Below are 19,551 nucleotides of genomic sequence, written 5' to 3'. Positions count from 1 at the left end.
TTGGCATTTGTTCACATCATTTTATTAGCCTATATCTGTAAATATCTTCTCAAAAACTTTTCAAAATACGGACTTTGCTTTTGTGGTTTGTGTGTACGCATGAGCAAACCCCTACAATGAAATGGCAGCGAAACTGACAAAGAAAAGACATAGCAGCTGGTTTAAAAATGAAAAAAAATATTGAAATAATAATTACAAAGCATTTACAAGGCATTACCGGTTCATAGTAAATAATGAAAACGTACAAATTTAATCACCACATGTATGACTAGAAAAACTGGGATCAAAATGACTGCGTATGGAAAGCATTTACCTTTCAGTACTTCCAGATAACTTAAAAAGAACCACATACTGAAAATTCACACAAACCCTCCCTATTCAGAGATGAGAAAAAAAGCAGAGAAAAAAAATCTGTTGTTCCACTAGAGACAGAAAGTCTAAATGACAGATCTGACCATAAATTCCATCAAGTGAATTTCAAGTCAGACAAGAAGTCAGATCAGCTGCATCAGACAAGCAAGAACAGCCAAGCAACGCTCAACCCTGCAAGTCCACAGTTGAAGAAGAATCTTACGGTCTTTTCTTTGAAATACAAAACAATCCTTAAAGCAATGGACCTAACAAATAACACAGGTAAATGTACCTCACCGTCCATTACAAAGCCTAATTTAGGCATAAGAGCTCACACTGTATGTACAAATGATCCCCCTGCACACTCAATGCAAAACAGTGGTTTAAAAACGGTAAAAATGAACATGATGCTCAAACATAAAACAGTGGTAAATACTGTTAAGTTAACCCAATAGTGACAATTAAAAAGCCTCAGACTTTGTGTATATGCTATAGTATTACTTCTGTAGTGATAATTAGTTTTGAAATAGAACCATATACAGTTTGTACCTTGGATTATGTAAATTCTCTCAAAAGCATCAACAAAGTGTATATATTTATACATACAGTCTTATAATATATAATATATAGTCCAGTCCATGACTGTTCATAAATAAAAAGAAAAATGAGTGTAGGTGTCCATTTTGTTTTTCATTCTACTTGGGATCTTCAATTGTGCCCTTGCTTAGGTCTGTCATTTTGGGGTATCTCACTTTCTTTTGATCCAGTTCGTTCTGTGCCCAAAGCAGTAACTTCAGCAGCTTCGCCAGTTTTGGTGTTGATTCTCTGTTTTCATAATCCAGTACCGCCTGGTTTACCTCACTCCATACCTGTGGAGAATGTTATTAAAATAAATTAATATTGAATATTAAGAATCATTTTTAAGTCATTTAAATCATTTAACATAGAAAATGCAGCAGTCCTAACAAACACACATCACAAACTGGAAACAATGGAGTCCTTTACCCCCATTGCAGGATGGTCAACAACAGGGGCGGTTCTGGGGGCGGGGCCACAGGGGCCCTGGCCCCACCTGAAATCTCATTGGCCCCTGAATGGCCCCTGTACCGTCAATCATCAATAAGTGTCAAACTTGTTGAGAACGATGATCAGAGATTCAATTCCATTCCCAAACAACTGTGTGCAGTAATGCACCTTTTGAAGCTTGAAAGCTAAAGCACACAGCGAACTGCTTAGGTCTGTGCACGAAAGAAAGAATACATTTGGCTAACCAGAAAAGTCTCTGCTAATGTGAAGAACCGATCAATGGCAGCGTTTCATCCTCCACAGAAGTTTCTTGGTGAGTCACAAATATCTATGTTGGTTATCATTAATATGTGAATAGGATGTTTATTTGTTGCTGTTAGGTTTGTCAATTAAATTACGAAGCAGCAGCAAGCTGCTAACGTTAACTTAGTTAGTGAACTGTTAACATTAACTTTAGTAACGTTAGGTTACTTGAGTTCAGGTTTGAATTCATTGTTAGCATGCTGATAGATTTTATGCATGGAAAGGTAATGTATGAAGTGTTTGAAATAGTGTTATATGAAATGGCACTGCAGAGAAATGGACATCCTGTTTGTTTGGGGTCCAACATTAATAATATTACATGTGCCAGTGTGCCTTACCAAATGTAAGTAACGTTCTTGAGGAAGAAGTTTAGCAGCTGCTAACATTAACCTTAAATCTCATGAGAATGCAGGCCTAATTGAGGTGTAACGTTAGCTAACACTACGTTTTTGCAGAGTTCATGTGAGCGATCATTGCAAAGTTATTAACAACTATTTTGAGTTTATTTTATTCATGGGCTTTGCATGAATTCTGTCTCAAAGTGTTAGGACAATGAGAGTTTCATTGAGATAAATTGGTTAAATTTTCTATCCTATTCACTCAAGCTTTATATGATTTTTTTTTATAATAACTGGTTTTACAGTTGCTAGACGACATGCTGAATACAAGTATGGATTTTGTGACACGCATTTGTGTTTCACCTACAGACTGGGATGGCACAGGCTCAGATTGGAGCTGGTGACTTCAACCCAGTCTTCAGAACCACCAGTCACCAAGCATAGCTGCTCCTAATGGTACGATGCTATTTCCTATTGCCACTACAGTGAGCATATTTTGTCATTCATTTTAGAAACGCCATGTTGACAGTGCTGTTTAGATTCTATGGGTTAAGCCCCAAATGTACAAAGACTTCAAATGGTTGGAGTATTCCATATTTAGTGTTTTGCTACCCCTTCCGTAATTTTTTCGCTTCCAAATTCCCCATCGTCTGTCTTCAAATCAGAATTAGGCTTTTCTAACTGGAAGCACGTTTTCAATGCACATTATAAATAAATGGGACATTTGTTAAGATTTATATTGGCTTTTTAGTTTTTTAGCAAAAGTATTTGAACAAGGTGAGACTGGTGAAATATATGCACCTTACTGCTGTGGTGTAGTCTAGTTAGCTGTAGTGGGTATACTGTGATCAATGCCAAATGTTAATACTAGGGCTGTCAAAATAACTGATTAATTTCGATTAATTAATTTGAGAAAAAATAACTGATTAAAAAAATTAGTGCAGATTAATCGATTCCGTATGACCTTTGACCCCGAGCCGTTCTAGTCAGTAAAAATTAGACTGTAAAATGAAGGAGAGAAGAAAATGTGCTGCCTGGATCATTGATTGGAACATTTACTTTTAAAAAATGGCCTGAAAATGTCTGCAGCAAGGAATTTGCATATCACCGGAGTTCATCAACTCTATAGTCGCACATCAATGCAAAGAAATAAGTGTTGACATTGAGGGGAGTGTTTTCATTTTCATTGTGTCCCCTAGGTTATATATGTGGCCTGAAATGCCTTGTATGTGAAAAAAAAACTTCTTCCCGAAGCACATTTTAATTTATTTCCTCAGCATATTAGGTCATATCATAGATTATTATGGCAATTATTTGAACAGTGAAAATAATAACTAGAAAAGCATTTCCTGAAGGAAATACAGTGCATGAAAATGCAAAAATATGATGTAAAATATCATACAGAGTAAAAACAAACTATATTGGTTGCTAGGTAGATGAGGTTTAATATAGTTGGAATGACTGAACAGTTAAATAGGTGGATAGTTTAAATGGTTAAATTATTTAGGTAGATAGTTGACGATAACCGACAGTTGGAATGGCTCTAATGTTTGCTAGCAGTTATGCTAACTATGTTAACAAAGATAATAATGTTAACCAAGTTACTTAACTTAGTTAATTTAGCTAATGTTTTCTAGCAGTTTTTTAAAAAAAAAATTTAATAATGTTAATGCTGTTAACTATGCTAACAATGCTAACTATGTGACTTAGCTAGCTATTCATTTTTAGCAGTTATGCTAATAACGTTAACTATGCTAACCATGTGACTTAGCTAACTTAGCTTATCATTTTTAGTAGTTATGCTAACTATGCTAAACTGAACAGTTAAAAAGTTCAGTAGTTTAAAGGGTTAAATTGTTTAACAGTGAAATAGTGTAGTGAGGACTTTTATTAAACAGTTTTTGGCAGAGGAAGCAGTTGAACAGGGTGTGTAGTCTTAATAGAGCCAGTTTGTATGCTTAAAGCCTGAGACTGGCCGGAACACCTGGCATAGGATTCTAATTGCTTAACGGCTCTATTGTGATGTCATCAGCCCATGTTAAGTCTATGGGGAAATTTTGAGTAGTTTTTAATTAATAGTTTAAAAAGTATAAAAGTTACAAAGATGAAAAATACATAGCCCACATGTCCTAGTAAGTAAGACCTACGTAACATAGTTTGCATGAAGTTTCTACGTTAAACAGTTGAAGCTGTATTAACTGCGTTAGAATAAAAAGAATAAGAAGAAAAAGCCTTGGAAGAACAGTACAGTGCATTTTCATGCACTGTAATAAAAGAGTTTTTAACTTTAATGTCACTAATGTTGATTATTCAATGATTCATTTGAATTTAAATATGTAAAATACTTTCACAGCAAAAATTATATATGAGATTAATTTAGATTAATTAATCACAGAGTATGTAATTAATTAGATTAATTTTTTTAATCGATTGACAGCCCTAGTTAATACCTATCCTTGCCTATTTTAAGTGGGTATACTGAGATGGTGATGCTTTTTAAGTGGGTATACTGCATAGTCCTGCATACCACGTAGACTACACCACTGCCTTACTGAACAAGGGATTTTCTGTGCATGGATGGTGACTGGTTCTTGGCCCCTCAGTGTATGATGTGGCCCCTTTGTGGCCCCTGTCTCAGAAAAATTCTAGAACCACCACTGGTCAACAATCACCCACTTGAAAGAAACTGTGCCTTCATAGTTATTACAATAGATAACAAATACCATTTTAAAAACATGATTATTTTCAAGAGTAAAACTGCAAAGATGATATGATGACACTGGGTGTGGTCAAATGGTTTGGGGCAATATTATGAGTTCCATTTCATGACTGTCAGGTAAAGTTGGATTGAAAGTGATCAGGTCAGATATCAGGTCCCACCATGAGCCTCAACAGGTCATCTCATGTAATCTATTTAGGTTTATAATGCATATTTATATTTCTTTTGCAGAACAACAATGTGCACTACAATCCTAACACAAGGCTATAAGGAGTAAAAAGCACTGGCCTCAAACAAGTTAAGTCTCTGTTACTTCCCCCTCTCTCTCTCCCTTTACCACAACCTCATCAAAATAATTCCCGCATTGTGCAGTTTGTACAATCCAAAACAATGAAATCACTTTTCTTAACTTCTCTCCATCCCTTACTCCTGCAACTCCTCATCAACCGCTACTCTTACATGTCTTGACTGCTCAATTATTTTTTAAAAACTCACATGTTCGCTTAAGCACATTTCACATAAGATGCTCAAGTTCCGTACAAACATATTTGTGTTCTAAAGCCACACTCATCTTCATATTCATCTACATCAGCGTTCCCCAAATGGCGGCCCGCGGGCCACATCCGGCCCGCAAGAACTAAATGAGTGGCCCGCACCGACATGTGTGTGTCTGGCACGAGCGGACAAGAATGACATTGTATTAACAGAGAATCCTCACTGCATCCGACTGTTGTGGAGGATTTAATGCCCTCTGTCCACATTGATTCCTTTATACGAGTCATATTTCTCATTCAAAATAGCAGAGTAACGCGAGTGACAGAAATAAAATAGAAACCCGGCATCCGAGAAAAGGTCTGCTCTAAACGTCGCGCTGCATCTCGCTGCACACCACAGCACACCACTGACTTCACGTTTGAAAAATTGAAAACAATGTAGCCTAGCCTAATTAAACTGATTTTATCGCTAATGATTGCTCGCATCGCATGTCGGACTTGGTGAGAGGCATGAAAAGAATCACTGTCAGATTTTAACAAGGTAAATGATAACTAGGGTATTTAATTATCTCATTATCTCTGAACACACTATGACACAGTCCTTTTTTTTTTGGGTTGTTTTCACATCCACTATCTTACATTGACATTGGCAAAATATTTTCAGATTTTTAAAATGTTAAGTTCCATATTGGTCATTCGAGTACTTTTGCTGATGTTTTGGTTTTTGCCCTATACTAGAATCAATTTAGTATCAGTATCATTATAATTTGGGCAGGTATCATATAAGTATAAGTACAGCGGGGAAAATAAGTATTGAACACGTCAACATTTTTTTCAGTAAGTATACTTCCAGTGAGGCTATTCGCATAAAATTTTCACCGGAAAACTTATTACGGTAATCCACACATACATAAAAATCCAAACATTAATGTCTAAAAGTAGTGTTATGAGTAAAAAAGTGGAATGGCACAGGGAAAAAGTATTGAACACGCTAAGAAAAAGCAGTACACAAACGCAAGGAACGGCAAGGAACAAACTAGAATCTATAAGTAGTTAGAGAAATTATCCCTCCTATCTGTGCAAATTGATATAAGCTGGTTTAGTACATACTGGTGGGCTATAAAAAGGTTTTTTGTTAGCAAGGTGTCACACAAGAAACATTTCATGATGGGTAAACCTTATTGTTGCAAAACATATCAATGGAACTGGTTACAGATGCACTTCAAAACTTCAGAATCACCCAGCAAGCAGTATTGGAGCCATTATCTGCAAGTGGAAGGAACATCACTGCATCATCAACTGGCCATGCACAGGATCTCCTTGCATGATTTCTGACTAGGAAGTCAGAAGGATAGTCAGAAGAGTAGCCCAAGAGCCAAGAACCACTCTGAGAAAGCTCCAGTAAGATTTGTAGGCAGCAGGTACAATTGTTACAGAGAAAATCATAGGTAATGCACTCCACCGCCATGGCCTCTATGCACGCTCATCCAGCATGATTCTATTGCTGAAGAAAAACATGTCGAAGCTCGTTGAAAGTTTGCTACACAACATTTGAACAAATTAATGAAATACTGAGAGAATGTATTCTGGTTAAAAATGTAACTTTTCGGATGTCATACTACACACCATATTTGGAGGAGAAATGGCACTGTGCATCACACTAAAAATACCATACCAACAATGAGGTTTGGAGGTGGTGGCATCATGGTGTGGGCTGTTTTTCATCTCATGGTACTAGCAGACTTCATACAGTTGAAGGAACGATGAATGGAGTCATTTTGTTCTGGGAGAATCTTTACATCCACCAGGATGATGAGGATGAGACATGGCTAGACTTTCCAGCAGGACAATGATCCAAAGCATTCAGCAAAGGAAACTCTCAATTGGTTTCAGAGAAAGGAAATCAAGGCCCTGACTTCAATTCAATTGAACAGTTTTGGAAGTTAACTAAAGATCAGGATTCACAAGAGGGACCCCTGAAATCTTCAATATAAAGGACTATCTGTTTAAAAGAATGGGCCAAACTCACACCAGAATACTGTGACTGATTAGTTTCATCATACAGGAAATGCCTTGAAGCTGTCATTACGAATAAAGGCTTTTCCACAAAGTATTTAAGAAATTTCAGCAGGCGTGTTCAATACTTTTTTCCTGTGTCATTCCACTTTATTGCACATAACTCGACCTATGGACTTTAATGTTTGGATTTTTTTTATATGGGTGGATTTTCTGAGTTAATACTAATGTCTGGTGAAAATTCCATGCAAATAGCCTCATTGGAAGTATACTTACTGAAAAAAATTTTGACGTGTTCAATACTTATTTTCCCCGCTGTATATAAGTATATATACTCTTTTGATCCCGTGATGGAAATTTGGTGAAACACACTCAGCACACAGTGAGGTGAAGCACACACTAATCCCGGCGCAGTGAGCTGCCTGCAACAAAAGGAGTTAGGTGCCTTGCTCAAGGGCACTTCAGCCGTGCCTACGGGTCAGGGTTCGAACCGGCAACCCTCCGGTTACAAGTCTGAAGCGCTAACCAGTAGGCCACGGCTGCCCCCATATTGTTGCAATGTTGTTAATTTGCTTTCAGAGGTGCAGTAAATTAAAATGTTTTTGGTCAGAGTCAGATATACAAATGTGCCTGAGTGTTAGGATGATTATTTAAAATGTTTTAAATATTTGCAGGTGTATGCGTGTTTAATACTGAATGCTTTGGCCCTTGGTTTGGCATGCTTGACATAATTTGGCCCTTGGGCCAAACTAGTTGGGGACCCCTGCTCTACATGGTTCCAAACCTGGACCTCACTCTGTCTAGTAGTCTAACAAGGGACAAAGTATTCTTTTATTACACCCAGATGACCTGCTTTGCGGTCTGTCTAGACTTTTACCATTGTGTGTGTTTGTATTAGGGCTGTAACGATACACCAACCTCACGATTCGGTTTGTATCACGATTTTTGACCCACGGTTCAATACGAATCTCGATTTTTCTTTTTTTTTTGGGGGGGGGGGGGGGGGGGGGCTAGACATTTTATTAAATAACATTTTAATAGCCTCCCTTAGAACACCAGAGGATTACAATATAATATATCTATTATTTTATATCCCTTTTATTACAACTCTACCTCTTTAATTCAGCTGTCTGGTTGAAGCCTGGAAATATTGTAAACAAAGTAGCATATAGCTTATAGCTAACCTATCATAGTCTACTGATTGGACTGTTCAGTTTCACCATGTGTGTTTAAGTTTCAAGGTAATACTTGTTCTCCTTGGGATAGGCCCTTTTGGGAAACGTTGGTATTGAGATGATCAGTCAACTTCAATGCAAGAGTTTTAAACAAATATGTGCAGCATGCTAATGATGCTAAGCCGATTTAATAGTAATTTAGCTAGTCGTCTATGTGTCCTTGCTTTCACGATTGTGAATGTTTTATTTAAGTTGCGCGTGTTCATTGAGCAGGAGAGGGAGGGAGAGTGAGAGGGAGGGAGCGTGGGAGAGAGCGGGGCAAGGAGAGGGTGTTTACTTCTATACTGTTTGGTAAAGTTGCACACATAGTCTACAATGAAAGCAAGGAGAGGTATGAAATTATTATTTATTTATTTATTTATTTGTTTTTGGACACGTAGGCTACCGATAAGTGAAGCGGAAGTTGTGGGTTGCTTTTGCGGCCGCATAAGCTGCAAAGCACTGCGTGAAACACTAGAAAGGGTGTGTCGCGATTCTGCATTTTCACACCGCGACACAGTATCGTGGATATGAATGTCGCGATTTCGGTTTCGAATCGTAAATCGTTACAGCCCTACTGTTTGGTAAAGTTGCACACATAGTCTACAATGAAAGCAAGGAGAGGTATGAAATTATTATTAATTTATTTATTTGTTTTTGGACAACGTAGGCTACCGATAAGTAAAGCGGGAGTTGTGGGTTGCTTTTGCGGCCGCATAAGCTGCAAAGCACTGCGTGAAACACTAGAAAGGGTGTGTCGCGATTCTGCCTTTTCACACCGCGACACAGTGTCGTGGATATGAATGTCGCAATTTCGGTTTCGAATCGTAAATCGTTACAGCCCTAGTTTGTATACCTGTGTGCATGTTCGTATATGAGTGTGTGTCTGTGTGTATACCAGTATGTGTGTCTCTGTGTGTGTGTGAGTGTATATGTGTGTGGCTGTACAAACTTGTGTGCACTGCCAATGCGTGTGTGTGTGTGTGTGTGTCTGTGGTGTGTATATATACAGTATATTCTGTACACTGTCAGTGTGCCTGTGCGCGCGCGTATGTGTGTGTAGCACTGTATTGTTGTGGTTGATGTGCCCCAAACATCCCCCCCCCCCCTCCATCTCTCTCACCTTCTGCCGCTGCATCATATTGAGAAGATCTCCAAAGGGTGACTCCTCTGGGTTGTCGAAGGCCAGCAGGGCCAGTGTGCGCTCCATCTCAGTCAGGCACTCGCGGCTCTCCTCCCCCTGCTCAGCCAGCTGGGTCTGGGCAAACTCCAGCGCCGCCTCCGTCTCCCGCAGACGGATCAGCTCGATAAGGTGCTGTTGCTGCGGAGCCGAGGAGTGGTGGAAACGGGAGAGGGTCAGGATTAAATGTTTGTATGGGCAGGAGGAGAAAATAAAGACAGAGAAAGAAGTCAGAAACCAGAAGAACAGGGGGTGAAAAAGAGGTAAGGGCAGAAAATAAGAAGAGGAGGTAAATGTTACAAGATGAAGATAAAAGAAAGATAAGAGTGAAATGCAATGGAGAAAGAAAACAGACGTTTATACTAACAAATACCAACTACATTTGTCCACGCTTAAAGTAGTTTAGAATGACAAATACCAACTATGTTTGTCCAAGTTTATAATATCCTGAATTAATCATAAAAAACAGGGATTTTTTCATGTTTGTTCAAGATGTGCGTGTAAACTAGCACACAAGCACACAATTACACACACATACACGCACACTATAGCGCCAACTCCTACAGATGCTTTCTGTGTCCTGTGGAGACGAGTCTTACCTGTAGATGAAAATACAGGTAGCGGTTGGTGTCGAGGAGCTCTGGATGAAGGCTATTGATGAGAGCGATTGCTTCCTGGATCTGACCTTTTAAAATCATCTCACGGATCTTTATCCGCTCATCCAAGGAGTCCAGATCCACGCTTGGCTCAATGCCTGACTCCATACGGAATTTCTCTGCAGCCTCTTTAAAACCCTCTGTGGACAGACATAATATATGAGCTCTAGATTATTTTCATTTTTATTTACAGCCCTTTACAAAATGCCAAATAGGCCTACTGACCGGTTCTGTCAGTCATATGTTCACCAGTACAGAACAACCAAGATCACTAAAGACTTTAATAAATAACACCTAGAGTATATTTAGAAGTTTGTAAATTTGACTAGGCTACAGGGTTAAGAAAAAGATTGACCACAGTATGACGACAGAATGCTGAAAGAGATGACGCACCTGTCACCAAGTAGTTCATGATCAGTCGGTTCATATCAGCTCGCTGGATGTGCACGTTGTTCAGTTTGTCCATCCACTCATCTTTTGAAATATCCTCAGGCTTTTCAGCGTAACTCATCATGAAGAAGCTACAAAACCAGTAACATTAATTTTAAGGTAAATCTATAACAACTGTTTAATGATGCACAACATATCACATCGCCAATGTAACCCGGAACAAAATCTACAAAAATACAACAAACTTGATTTTGACAGAGGATGATGCTTCGGTTCGGTGACCCAATGACATTTTTCCAAGAGACTACGGAAGATCATGATGGGCAATCATGACAGAAATGTAAGTTAGCAAGTTAACATAGCGCTAGTTAGCTAAGTAGCTGCTAGCTAACTGAACAGCCTACGAATGATGACAAGTTTACCGGCTGATAACTTGTTCTGCTTCGCCGTGCCCATGCCATTCTTATTCATTGAAACGGAGTGCAATTTGCCTAAATCAGAACAAGTGTTTATTTTACTACGGACACTTGTCAACATTTTAGGCGCCCTTTAATTTAAAATTACGACAAGCTAACGTTGTCGAAGTCTGCTACCCTTTAGGTGCCAGCTATCCAATAAATTGAGGCCTCGGTAAAGAGCAAAACATTGAAGCCTGAAGTTGGCCCTTTTTGAGACGCACATAGATGCTTCAAAACTGATAAAGAAGTGAATAACAATGTTTAGGTCAATGCATGATAAAACATTACAAATTAATACATCATATCGCTTCATTTTTGTGAGAAATTGGCGTGGGTAACAATCATACCATACCTGCTTTTATAAATTCTTGGTTGCAGCAAGGAATTTGGGCCGCTGTAGGGATCGCGCGATGACTAGACGTCGGGTAATGGTGAACGAGATTTCAGTAGGGCGAAGTGATTGGTCAGAAGAGTGACGTCATCGTTGCTGTGGTAAAACTGATGGGCACGTTCACCATGCTCAAATGGGTCAAAGCTGCGCAAAGAAAATGCGCAACAATATGGGATTGCGGCCTTTTCTGTGATGACATTGCCTGTAATGTTGCTGGGTTTCGCATTTCGTCGTGGAATTAAGGGCAATGTTTACTGATATGAATGAAACTGCTGATGAAAGAGCATAAGCTTATGTGTGACCTAGTCCAGGAGCCCAGAGTTGCTTAGCATTAGCCTACATTAGGCCTACTATATCATAATGTTATTATGTTTCTAACATTAATTGAAAATGAACGCTACTTGTATCTGAAGGACCTGTTTTCATGGCTCTCAATTAATCAATCTCATTGTCTATAGGCTATCAAAACTGATTTCTGTCATTTTCCAAGTAGGCTAGTATAGGTCTAGTCTAATGGTAGCCTGGCATAGCCAGACCCAGGGTGGTCTAATGGAGGCCTACTTAGGCTATTTGTTGGACAACAATGTTTCAACAAAATGTCAGTTTTGTCACAGTAGGGTACCTATATAGTCTATAAGGCCCAACCCTATTTGTAACCTATATCTCACATGTAAATTAATCTGTCAGTGTCACCTCAAATTTAAGCATAAGCAGATTAATATTCACACTGATAATGGAGCAGTCTTGGGGGTGAGTTTGGGGAAATGGTGGGGTGCAGGATGAAATAAGTCAGCCTCTAAAAATCCCTGATGGCAACAAAGCCCCCCTTGAGCATTTTTGATTTGTTCATAGCTCCAATGACATTCATTTTCATACACCCTTTCATATATCCTCTTTATTTTCTTTTGTTGTTGCAAAACAATCATATGACAAAAGGTATTAGAAAAAGCAGTGGATTTCACGCTTGGTGTTAATCCATGAGATTGTGTCTTTTTTTTTATCTCCAGGTGCTTTTAGAGGATAAAGGTCACAAAACAAACTGACTGAAAAATATGTTTTGATGTGTCTGTTTTTCCATTAAGGCTTAATAAAAAATGCTGGAAGATCCAATTGTCTTTGTTTTTTATACCTGTCAAGTTATAGTCTTTTATAGGCTCTATTTTTTGGACACCTTTTTATCTTCTGAAGATATGTTTTTATGTGTAGTTTTCTGCTTAAACTAATAACATTAATAACTCAACTAGTCTTTAAGTGCAAGTGATGCCTCGTGAAGGCCTGGAGGATACATTATTCCATTATGTGTTTTAACCAGCAGATGCCACTAGACGCATCTAGTGCTGTGCCACACTTGATAAAAAGAGAGACTCCATAAACTAAACAAAAAAAAAAGTTACATGTCTATAGTGTTGAAATTGAAATTATTACAATTATTACATCAAAATGGCTGGACTTGAGGACAATGTATCAACAACAACATCATTTTATGTCAAAAAGGTTAAAAACCTTTATCAAACTCACTTACAACCAGATTAGGTTGTAAGGCCAAAGTTAAAAGCAAGTTTACAAAGAACATGCCCATTCCTAACAATCTCGCTAAAGAAGATGAGGTGAGCATGCACAACACACTTAGGCTACACAAACATAGAACAAAGACATACAAGTTAAAAAATTAGAAACAAAACGAGTCTGTTCCACAGGTCCAAATAGCTTCATGACAAAGTAATGTTTGCTGAAGACTATAGGCTTTTATTTCTTCAATGAAGTGTATTGTGATAAAGATCAAGTAGGCTAAACACATTTGACATAGGCCCAAATAGTCAATATACAGGCCTGAACCCACATCTGTCAGTCATAGCACGACTGGCAAAAGGTCTTGAGAGTATCCAGATAATTGCCTTACGAAGGGGAGTCCTGTCCAAACTGGATTAATGCTAGGTGTCGCATGTTGGTTTCCAAGTAGTTTCTTCATCTCCTCTATAGCCTGCTCTTGCATCAAGATGTAATTTTTCGCCAAGAGAAGCGTGGCGATTTTAGGCAGTCTTCTCACTGTGGGACTGGGCGTGTGCGGGATCACGGACCTCAACTCATCCAGGGCATCATTCAAGTCGTGCATCCGCTTTCGTTCCCGCGCATTGATACTCAACCGTAAAGCTCGGGACTTCCTCGGCCCGTTCTGACACGGTGAATCCACTGAACCCAGTACCACATCTCTGTTTAGGACAGTTGACCGGTCGTTGTCACTGCTGTTGTAGTCCACGATGGAATGTTGGTGTGAGCGCACATTTTCATCACCATGGACAGCGCAATGCCTGGGCATGCAGTTGATAGATTGGAACGTCGCTTTCTTATTCATAGCGCCCACGACAGAAATAGGCCGTCGACTTAATATCCTTTGCCTCCTGTTTTTCCTCGAGAGAATTCATCGGAGTGATATACCATGCTGGGATTAACTGGTGCCCAATGAGATGACGAGAGATGAATACGGTCTAATCCACCATATCAAAACATGCCTTTTTAAAATAACTAAGATTATTTGTTATTTAAGAGATTATAGAAATTGAATTTAATAATCACTGTTTTTAACATTTGGCCTGATTGCTTTGTTTTTACTATTTAAATTGTATTGCATTTGACAGCTTCGCTATCTCTTCTTTTGTCTATGAATAGCCTTATCAGGTTTTATTAAAATATGTGTTTCATGAATCTCAGTGCCAAATACCTCATATCTTTTTGTGTCTAGTCCTTCTAACCCTTTCCATAGAGCAGTATTTATCATGAAAATAATTCACTCACGTTTTACACACTGCCAGTTCCTCAACATATTTGATACAGCTTTTTCAAATATGACTTTTGATCTGAGACTATATGATACATTGATCTGAGATTATACATTGTATGCCAACATGCTGTGCCCACTACTTCATCCACATGGGTCTCCCTCCACAGCATGATGAAAATTGAGTCACCCTGGCCTCTGTTCCCCCCCCCCTCTCTCTCTCTCTCTCTCTCACTCTGCCAGATTACAGTGTCATAACATGAAAATGGTTTAGTACAATAGCATACACAAACATATTCAGCATGATGTGTTTTACTTTTCAAAAACAGACTGACAGAAAGACAGTCCTCAGTGGTGCACATAAATTTGTCCTCATTCACTGTTGCGAATGAATCTCCTTAAATACAGACTTTGTATTGAGGTGAGCTGTAAGCACTGCTGATGGAGAAGCGATGATTACACACTTCATCACAGTGCTCAACCCATTTGTCTGATGAAGAGGATTCTTCTGTTTCTCTGAAATAATGACAAGTTATTACCTGCATTTGTCAAGGTATTATATACCCATGCCAAGTGGTGATAGAGGCACATGGGCTTCTGTTTAACAACACAGTTTTTACATTCATTACGGTTTAACATTGTCTTATTTAACATATTTTTGGGAAGATGCTTTTAATATACAGTATATGATACCTACAGTAACACACAGCAATGTGATGCGTTGGCACTGCCGGGTGTTATAATACCAGTACATCATGTCATTATGTGACTATAATGATCATGTGACTGTAATGATCAGATGCCAGACTTGATGGTCTCGAGCTGAGATGAGGCAAGCCAGTGGCCATGTTGCTGTGACCTGAGACATCCAGGGAAGACAGGGGCGCCTTGTTTGGTCACTGAGGTGGACAGAATGCTGCAGTGACCAGGCGCCTTGCTGGAACTTCTTCACAGAGACATGCGACGTGACCCAGATCCTGCCCCTCTTTATAATGGTGGATGGAGAGTAGGGTTGCATGCTCTTGTATGTGTCACAGACATAGAACAAGGAAATCTCTTAATCATTCATGTAGGTAATTGTCCTAAATGCTTACACAGCAGTATGCCAGGTGTTCTAATACCAGTGATATGGATACAGAACATTTGTCTGCTTTATAGGTTATTCCTTGACCTAAACTCACACAGCGATATGAGATGATTTCACCAGCTATCAGTGAACCATGCTGTGTAGAATGAGCTGCAGGAACGCTGAACCAGTATTATTTCAGTGTTATACTTTTCAGAACAATATTTTTCAATAGTTTCACAGAATCTGATCTCAGACACAACAATGTGATAAAGACCTTGACAGAACTCACCTGCACATTGGAGTATGCAAATGAAATCCTCAGTGACATATTGCTTAGTGAGCCACTGAACCCCCATCCCTCTGCATAATTGCCAAATTAATTGCCTTTTCCCTGTCTTTGATTACAAGGTCAGATACCTCATGCTGATACAAGAGATTTCCCTTTACTCTCTGTCATGTTCTATTCCCTCTATAATTGTTTTATTGTATTGTAAGCAACAACAGCATATTTATCACTGTAAATGTTAAAGGCGTTGACATTTTAAAGTGCTTAGCTTAAATCGTTGCGTTCTTAAGCCAACCTAAAACAACAACTGGGTATCACTGAATGACATTTTAAAAATCTTCCACATTAGTTAGGAGCATACTGCCTTATCCTGTTAACAGGAGCCAGCCATGCGTCCCAATTACAAGCTCACTCTGAATACCAGATAAAACTGCCTGTCCCAGATTTGCAAATCAGTAAAATTAAATTGCTCTTCTCTGCCTTTGGCTATTGTGCAGTTGAATACATTTAAAAGTGAGTAGGCATGTACATTTAACATAAGCATATCAAAATCAGAAACAATCATAGGAAATACTCATTTGACACCATGCGCCGAATTGGGACACACTGACTTTATGCATTTTGGCTGACATGTATTCTACAGCTGAAACTGAGGACTCAAACCACTTGATTATACCTGCGCCCTAAGCTGTGTTGCAGTGGCAGCATATCATCTACAACACTCTTCTGAATACTTACATTTTTTGTGTTTAAAATATCTGAAAGAAATGACTGACTTTGTGTTTTAGTGAAGAACTCATAAATTAAGCACTTTAGTAAACTATCCATTAATTTAATGGCAAATGTTCACCTTTTTATTATGATTAAAAAAAACACAAAACAAAGGCTCACAATGTGGGCTCACAATTATCCTAAGACTATATTGATATTCTGAGAGGGACTATATTCAGACTTGTGCATTTACTGTTTTGAATGGCAAAACCTGTGGGCCAAATGGGTATTACCGTGAACATCAAAACAAATGTTCTCAATTTTATTAACTGAGCTTAGTATTACCTTATAGAAAACAAAGTTGGAATTGTTTTCTGTTTACCACACTGTATTTTGTATATTAACATACTTTTTTAATCTTGACTATGCCTACATTATGTTATGTATACAATTTGTTATATGGTATAATAAATTATTACACTATGGTTATGCTGACTTTAGCCTTTTACAATGATTGTTGTACACTTCAAAAATCAAACAGTGATAATGAAATTCACTCTTTCCTCTGTAAATGTGTTTGGTCATACATAGGCATAGAATCATATTAGAATAGACACAGAAGTTAGGGATCGGGGTGCGGTTTCAAAATGGGATTAATATACTAATGTATGGAAATATAATCAGACAGAAGCGTGGCAGGCACACATCTATCATGCACCCTACAGATTTCAACACGCCTTCCTGTCAGCCTTTTGTTTGCAATCAATGACCTCTGAACCCCAATTCTACCCTCTAACCTGGAGCCTTATGGAGCCTCATCAAACATGGCGGGACACCAGCTGAAGCAGGGCAGAGAAATAACTGAAAGCATTGCTTTTTCAGTCCATAGAACTTAGAAAACAAACACATTTGACATCCATAGCTAATTCACCGACTGTTGTAAGACGAGAACAAGCAGTATAACGACACTCCTTTGTGCTATAGCCTATGCAGGCCAAGAACCTGGCCAAGGTTGGAAAAATACTGAGGGTGATGTGAGCTTAAGGGATTCATTTTAATGGCTTGTGGTTTGGCTAAGTATTTTGCTGATCAGTCGGACCATAAACCGCCATAGCAACAAAGTGGAATGACCAAAAAATATGTTGATACTTGTGTGGGTGTGAGGGCTTGCGGTTTGTCTGGTTATGTTGCTGATCGGATCATAAACGACCACAGCAATGAAGAGGATTGACTGAAGAATTTGTTAGTATTTGTGGGTGCCTGCATCAAGGTCTTGCAGATTCTCTGGTTATGTTGCTGATCAGATCATAAACAGCCACGCACTAGCACTATAGGGATATAGCACCAGCCACTGTGACTGGCTAAAGAGTTTATCTATTTGATACAGTAATCCTGAGAACTTTGTACAACAATCTACATGGTCTGGTATGGAGATAGAGAACCAAGCTTTCACTGTCAAAACACTGTCCACTTGCAATCCCTTTGCTGTGATTTGGAGGGTGTAAAAAAATAACCTCAATATTTTAGTTCAGTGACAGAGTGTTTGTTGTGGAAGAGAGGGGTCTCCAAATTAGTGGTTGGGGGTAAAAAAATAATAAAGATCCCGTTGCTTGGCGACTGGATAGTGGTTGCTATGGTGAATTTGAGCACAGCAGCTGGCCCAATCAGCTGAAACTTGTAGGGGTGAAGCGCATCTTGAACTAGAGATAGAGAGAAGATGTGTAAGCATGCAGGAGGAGGAAACAATGGAGAGAAAAGAGAGAGAGAGAGAGAGACAGATCCAACTACAAATTGAGGAAATTCTTAATAATCGTTATATATAATATAATATATCGTAATATAATCACTGTTGTGGTTCTGCACATTTAATGCAGTTACTAATTAGTGGGTTTCTAATCTTTATTGACTGAAATGGTCTATGCTAAATTGTCCTAATGTGGGACACCTAAGCTCCAGTGGTTGTGGCTCTTCCCCAAACTAATGAATGTCAGTAAAACTATGGGAAAACCAAAGCCTGTGATCAAAATTGGATGTGGATTTAATGTGTTGCTTTCACATTGTAGCATAATATAGCCTACTACATATGTCTGAAAAGCAAAAAATGTCCCACATTAGGGCAATCCACCCCCTGTCCACAGTTTGTACTAAAGTTTACAGTCTGCAAACATTAAAGCAAGCTTCAGTAAATCTTTGATGGGGTTACTGTAAAACATGAAATCCATGTAAATCCTCTCTCTCTGTCCTTCCTTGTCACATTTGCTTTTTTTCAATCTCTCCCCATTTCCATCTAATCAATCATTTTCTTTCCAGTCCCACTTCTTCCCACTCTACATCTTTCATCTTCTCTCCTTTTTGGTCCTCCTCAGCTGGCTATCCACCATAACCACATCCTAGGAACCCTATCTTTGTATTTTGTTTCCCTACAGCAAATTCATAACACATTTTACCCTTAGCAATGGGGTTTATTGTAATTGCGCAAAGTAAGACAATGTGGAGAGTCCCACTAAAATATACAGGACCTGACAATATAGCTCAATGATACAGAGAATCTATAATGATCTACTGTACTGGTAAATAGGCCTACTCAATGTAAATGCAACAACACACATAACATCAAATAAGTTGTCACAACATAACATCAAATAAGTACAATAGACACAGTTACATTCACATGAATTATTTAACTATGATTTTGTGCAATGACTTGTATGTGAAGACTATAAACAAGCCTTTTACAGTTTATTGTATTCTGCTGTTAATAATCTTTTCCAAATATTGGATTTTACACATATTCTTTGAAACATTGTCAGAAAATATTTTGATGTCAAGAGTATCACACTGCAGACTGAGGTAGAAGGGTTGTTCTTTAAGTAGGTCACCCTGCCTTGGGTAAAATGTGCTGCATCTTGAGTTTTCCTGATACAATTTTATAGAAAAGAAAAGAAAAGACGAAACCTGTAATCTCTGCTGACAGAGAATTTGGTCTAGAAATAAAGGTAGCAGTGAATACAGGATGTCCTTTCCTTGAAAGCAATGTCCTTTCTTTGATGCAATCCCACATTACAAAGCATGCTTGGACAGCAGGAAATAGTTCATACATTTTTAGACGGTGCCTTTAATACCTGATACAACATAGACATTATTTGGGCTTGTTTTAGCATCACACACTAATA

At 38.6% G+C, this 19,551-nt stretch overlaps 1 protein-coding gene across 1 annotated transcript; it reads right to left on the bottom strand.

The window, feature by feature from the left end:
* On the bottom strand, window positions 1-11,556 carry LOC143114378 (glucose-induced degradation protein 8-B homolog). Its single transcript, XM_076275948.1, has 5 exons — window positions 11,498-11,556; window positions 10,691-10,818; window positions 10,241-10,437; window positions 9,585-9,782; window positions 1-1,220 (listed from the first exon to the last, which is right to left on the bottom strand). The coding sequence occupies exons 2-5, from the start codon at window positions 10,809-10,811 to the stop codon at window positions 1,047-1,049; spliced, it is 690 nt and encodes a 229-aa protein (XP_076132063.1). The 5' UTR covers window positions 10,812-10,818; window positions 11,498-11,556; the 3' UTR covers window positions 1-1,046.
* Between the last annotated feature and the right edge of the window lie 7,995 nt (window positions 11,557-19,551).

The sequence above is a fragment of the Alosa pseudoharengus genome, unplaced genomic scaffold (genome assembly GCF_046254945.1).
Source record: "Alosa pseudoharengus isolate Yale_2024_CS ecotype anadromous, Long Island Sound unplaced genomic scaffold, YU_APseudo_1.1 YU_APseudo_1.1_scf_9, whole genome shotgun sequence".
Taxonomy (NCBI): Eukaryota; Metazoa; Chordata; class Actinopteri; order Clupeiformes; family Clupeidae; genus Alosa; species Alosa pseudoharengus.
This window is presented reverse-complemented; position numbering and strand designations above follow the sequence as displayed.

Excerpts from the sequence above, each read along its gene's own strand:
- LOC143114378 (XM_076275948.1), bottom strand. The coding sequence starts at position 10,811 with ATGATGAGTTACGCTGAAAAGCCTGAGGATATTTCAAAAGATGAGTGG. Across the intron at positions 10,438-10,690 it reads CATGAACTACTTGGTGACAG|AGGGTTTTAAAGAGGCTGCA; the intron begins GTGCGTCATCTC and ends GTCTGTCCACAG. Across the intron at positions 1,221-9,584 it reads ATATGATGCAGCGGCAGAAG|GTATGGAGTGAGGTAAACCA; the intron begins GTGAGAGAGATG and ends CATTCTCCACAG.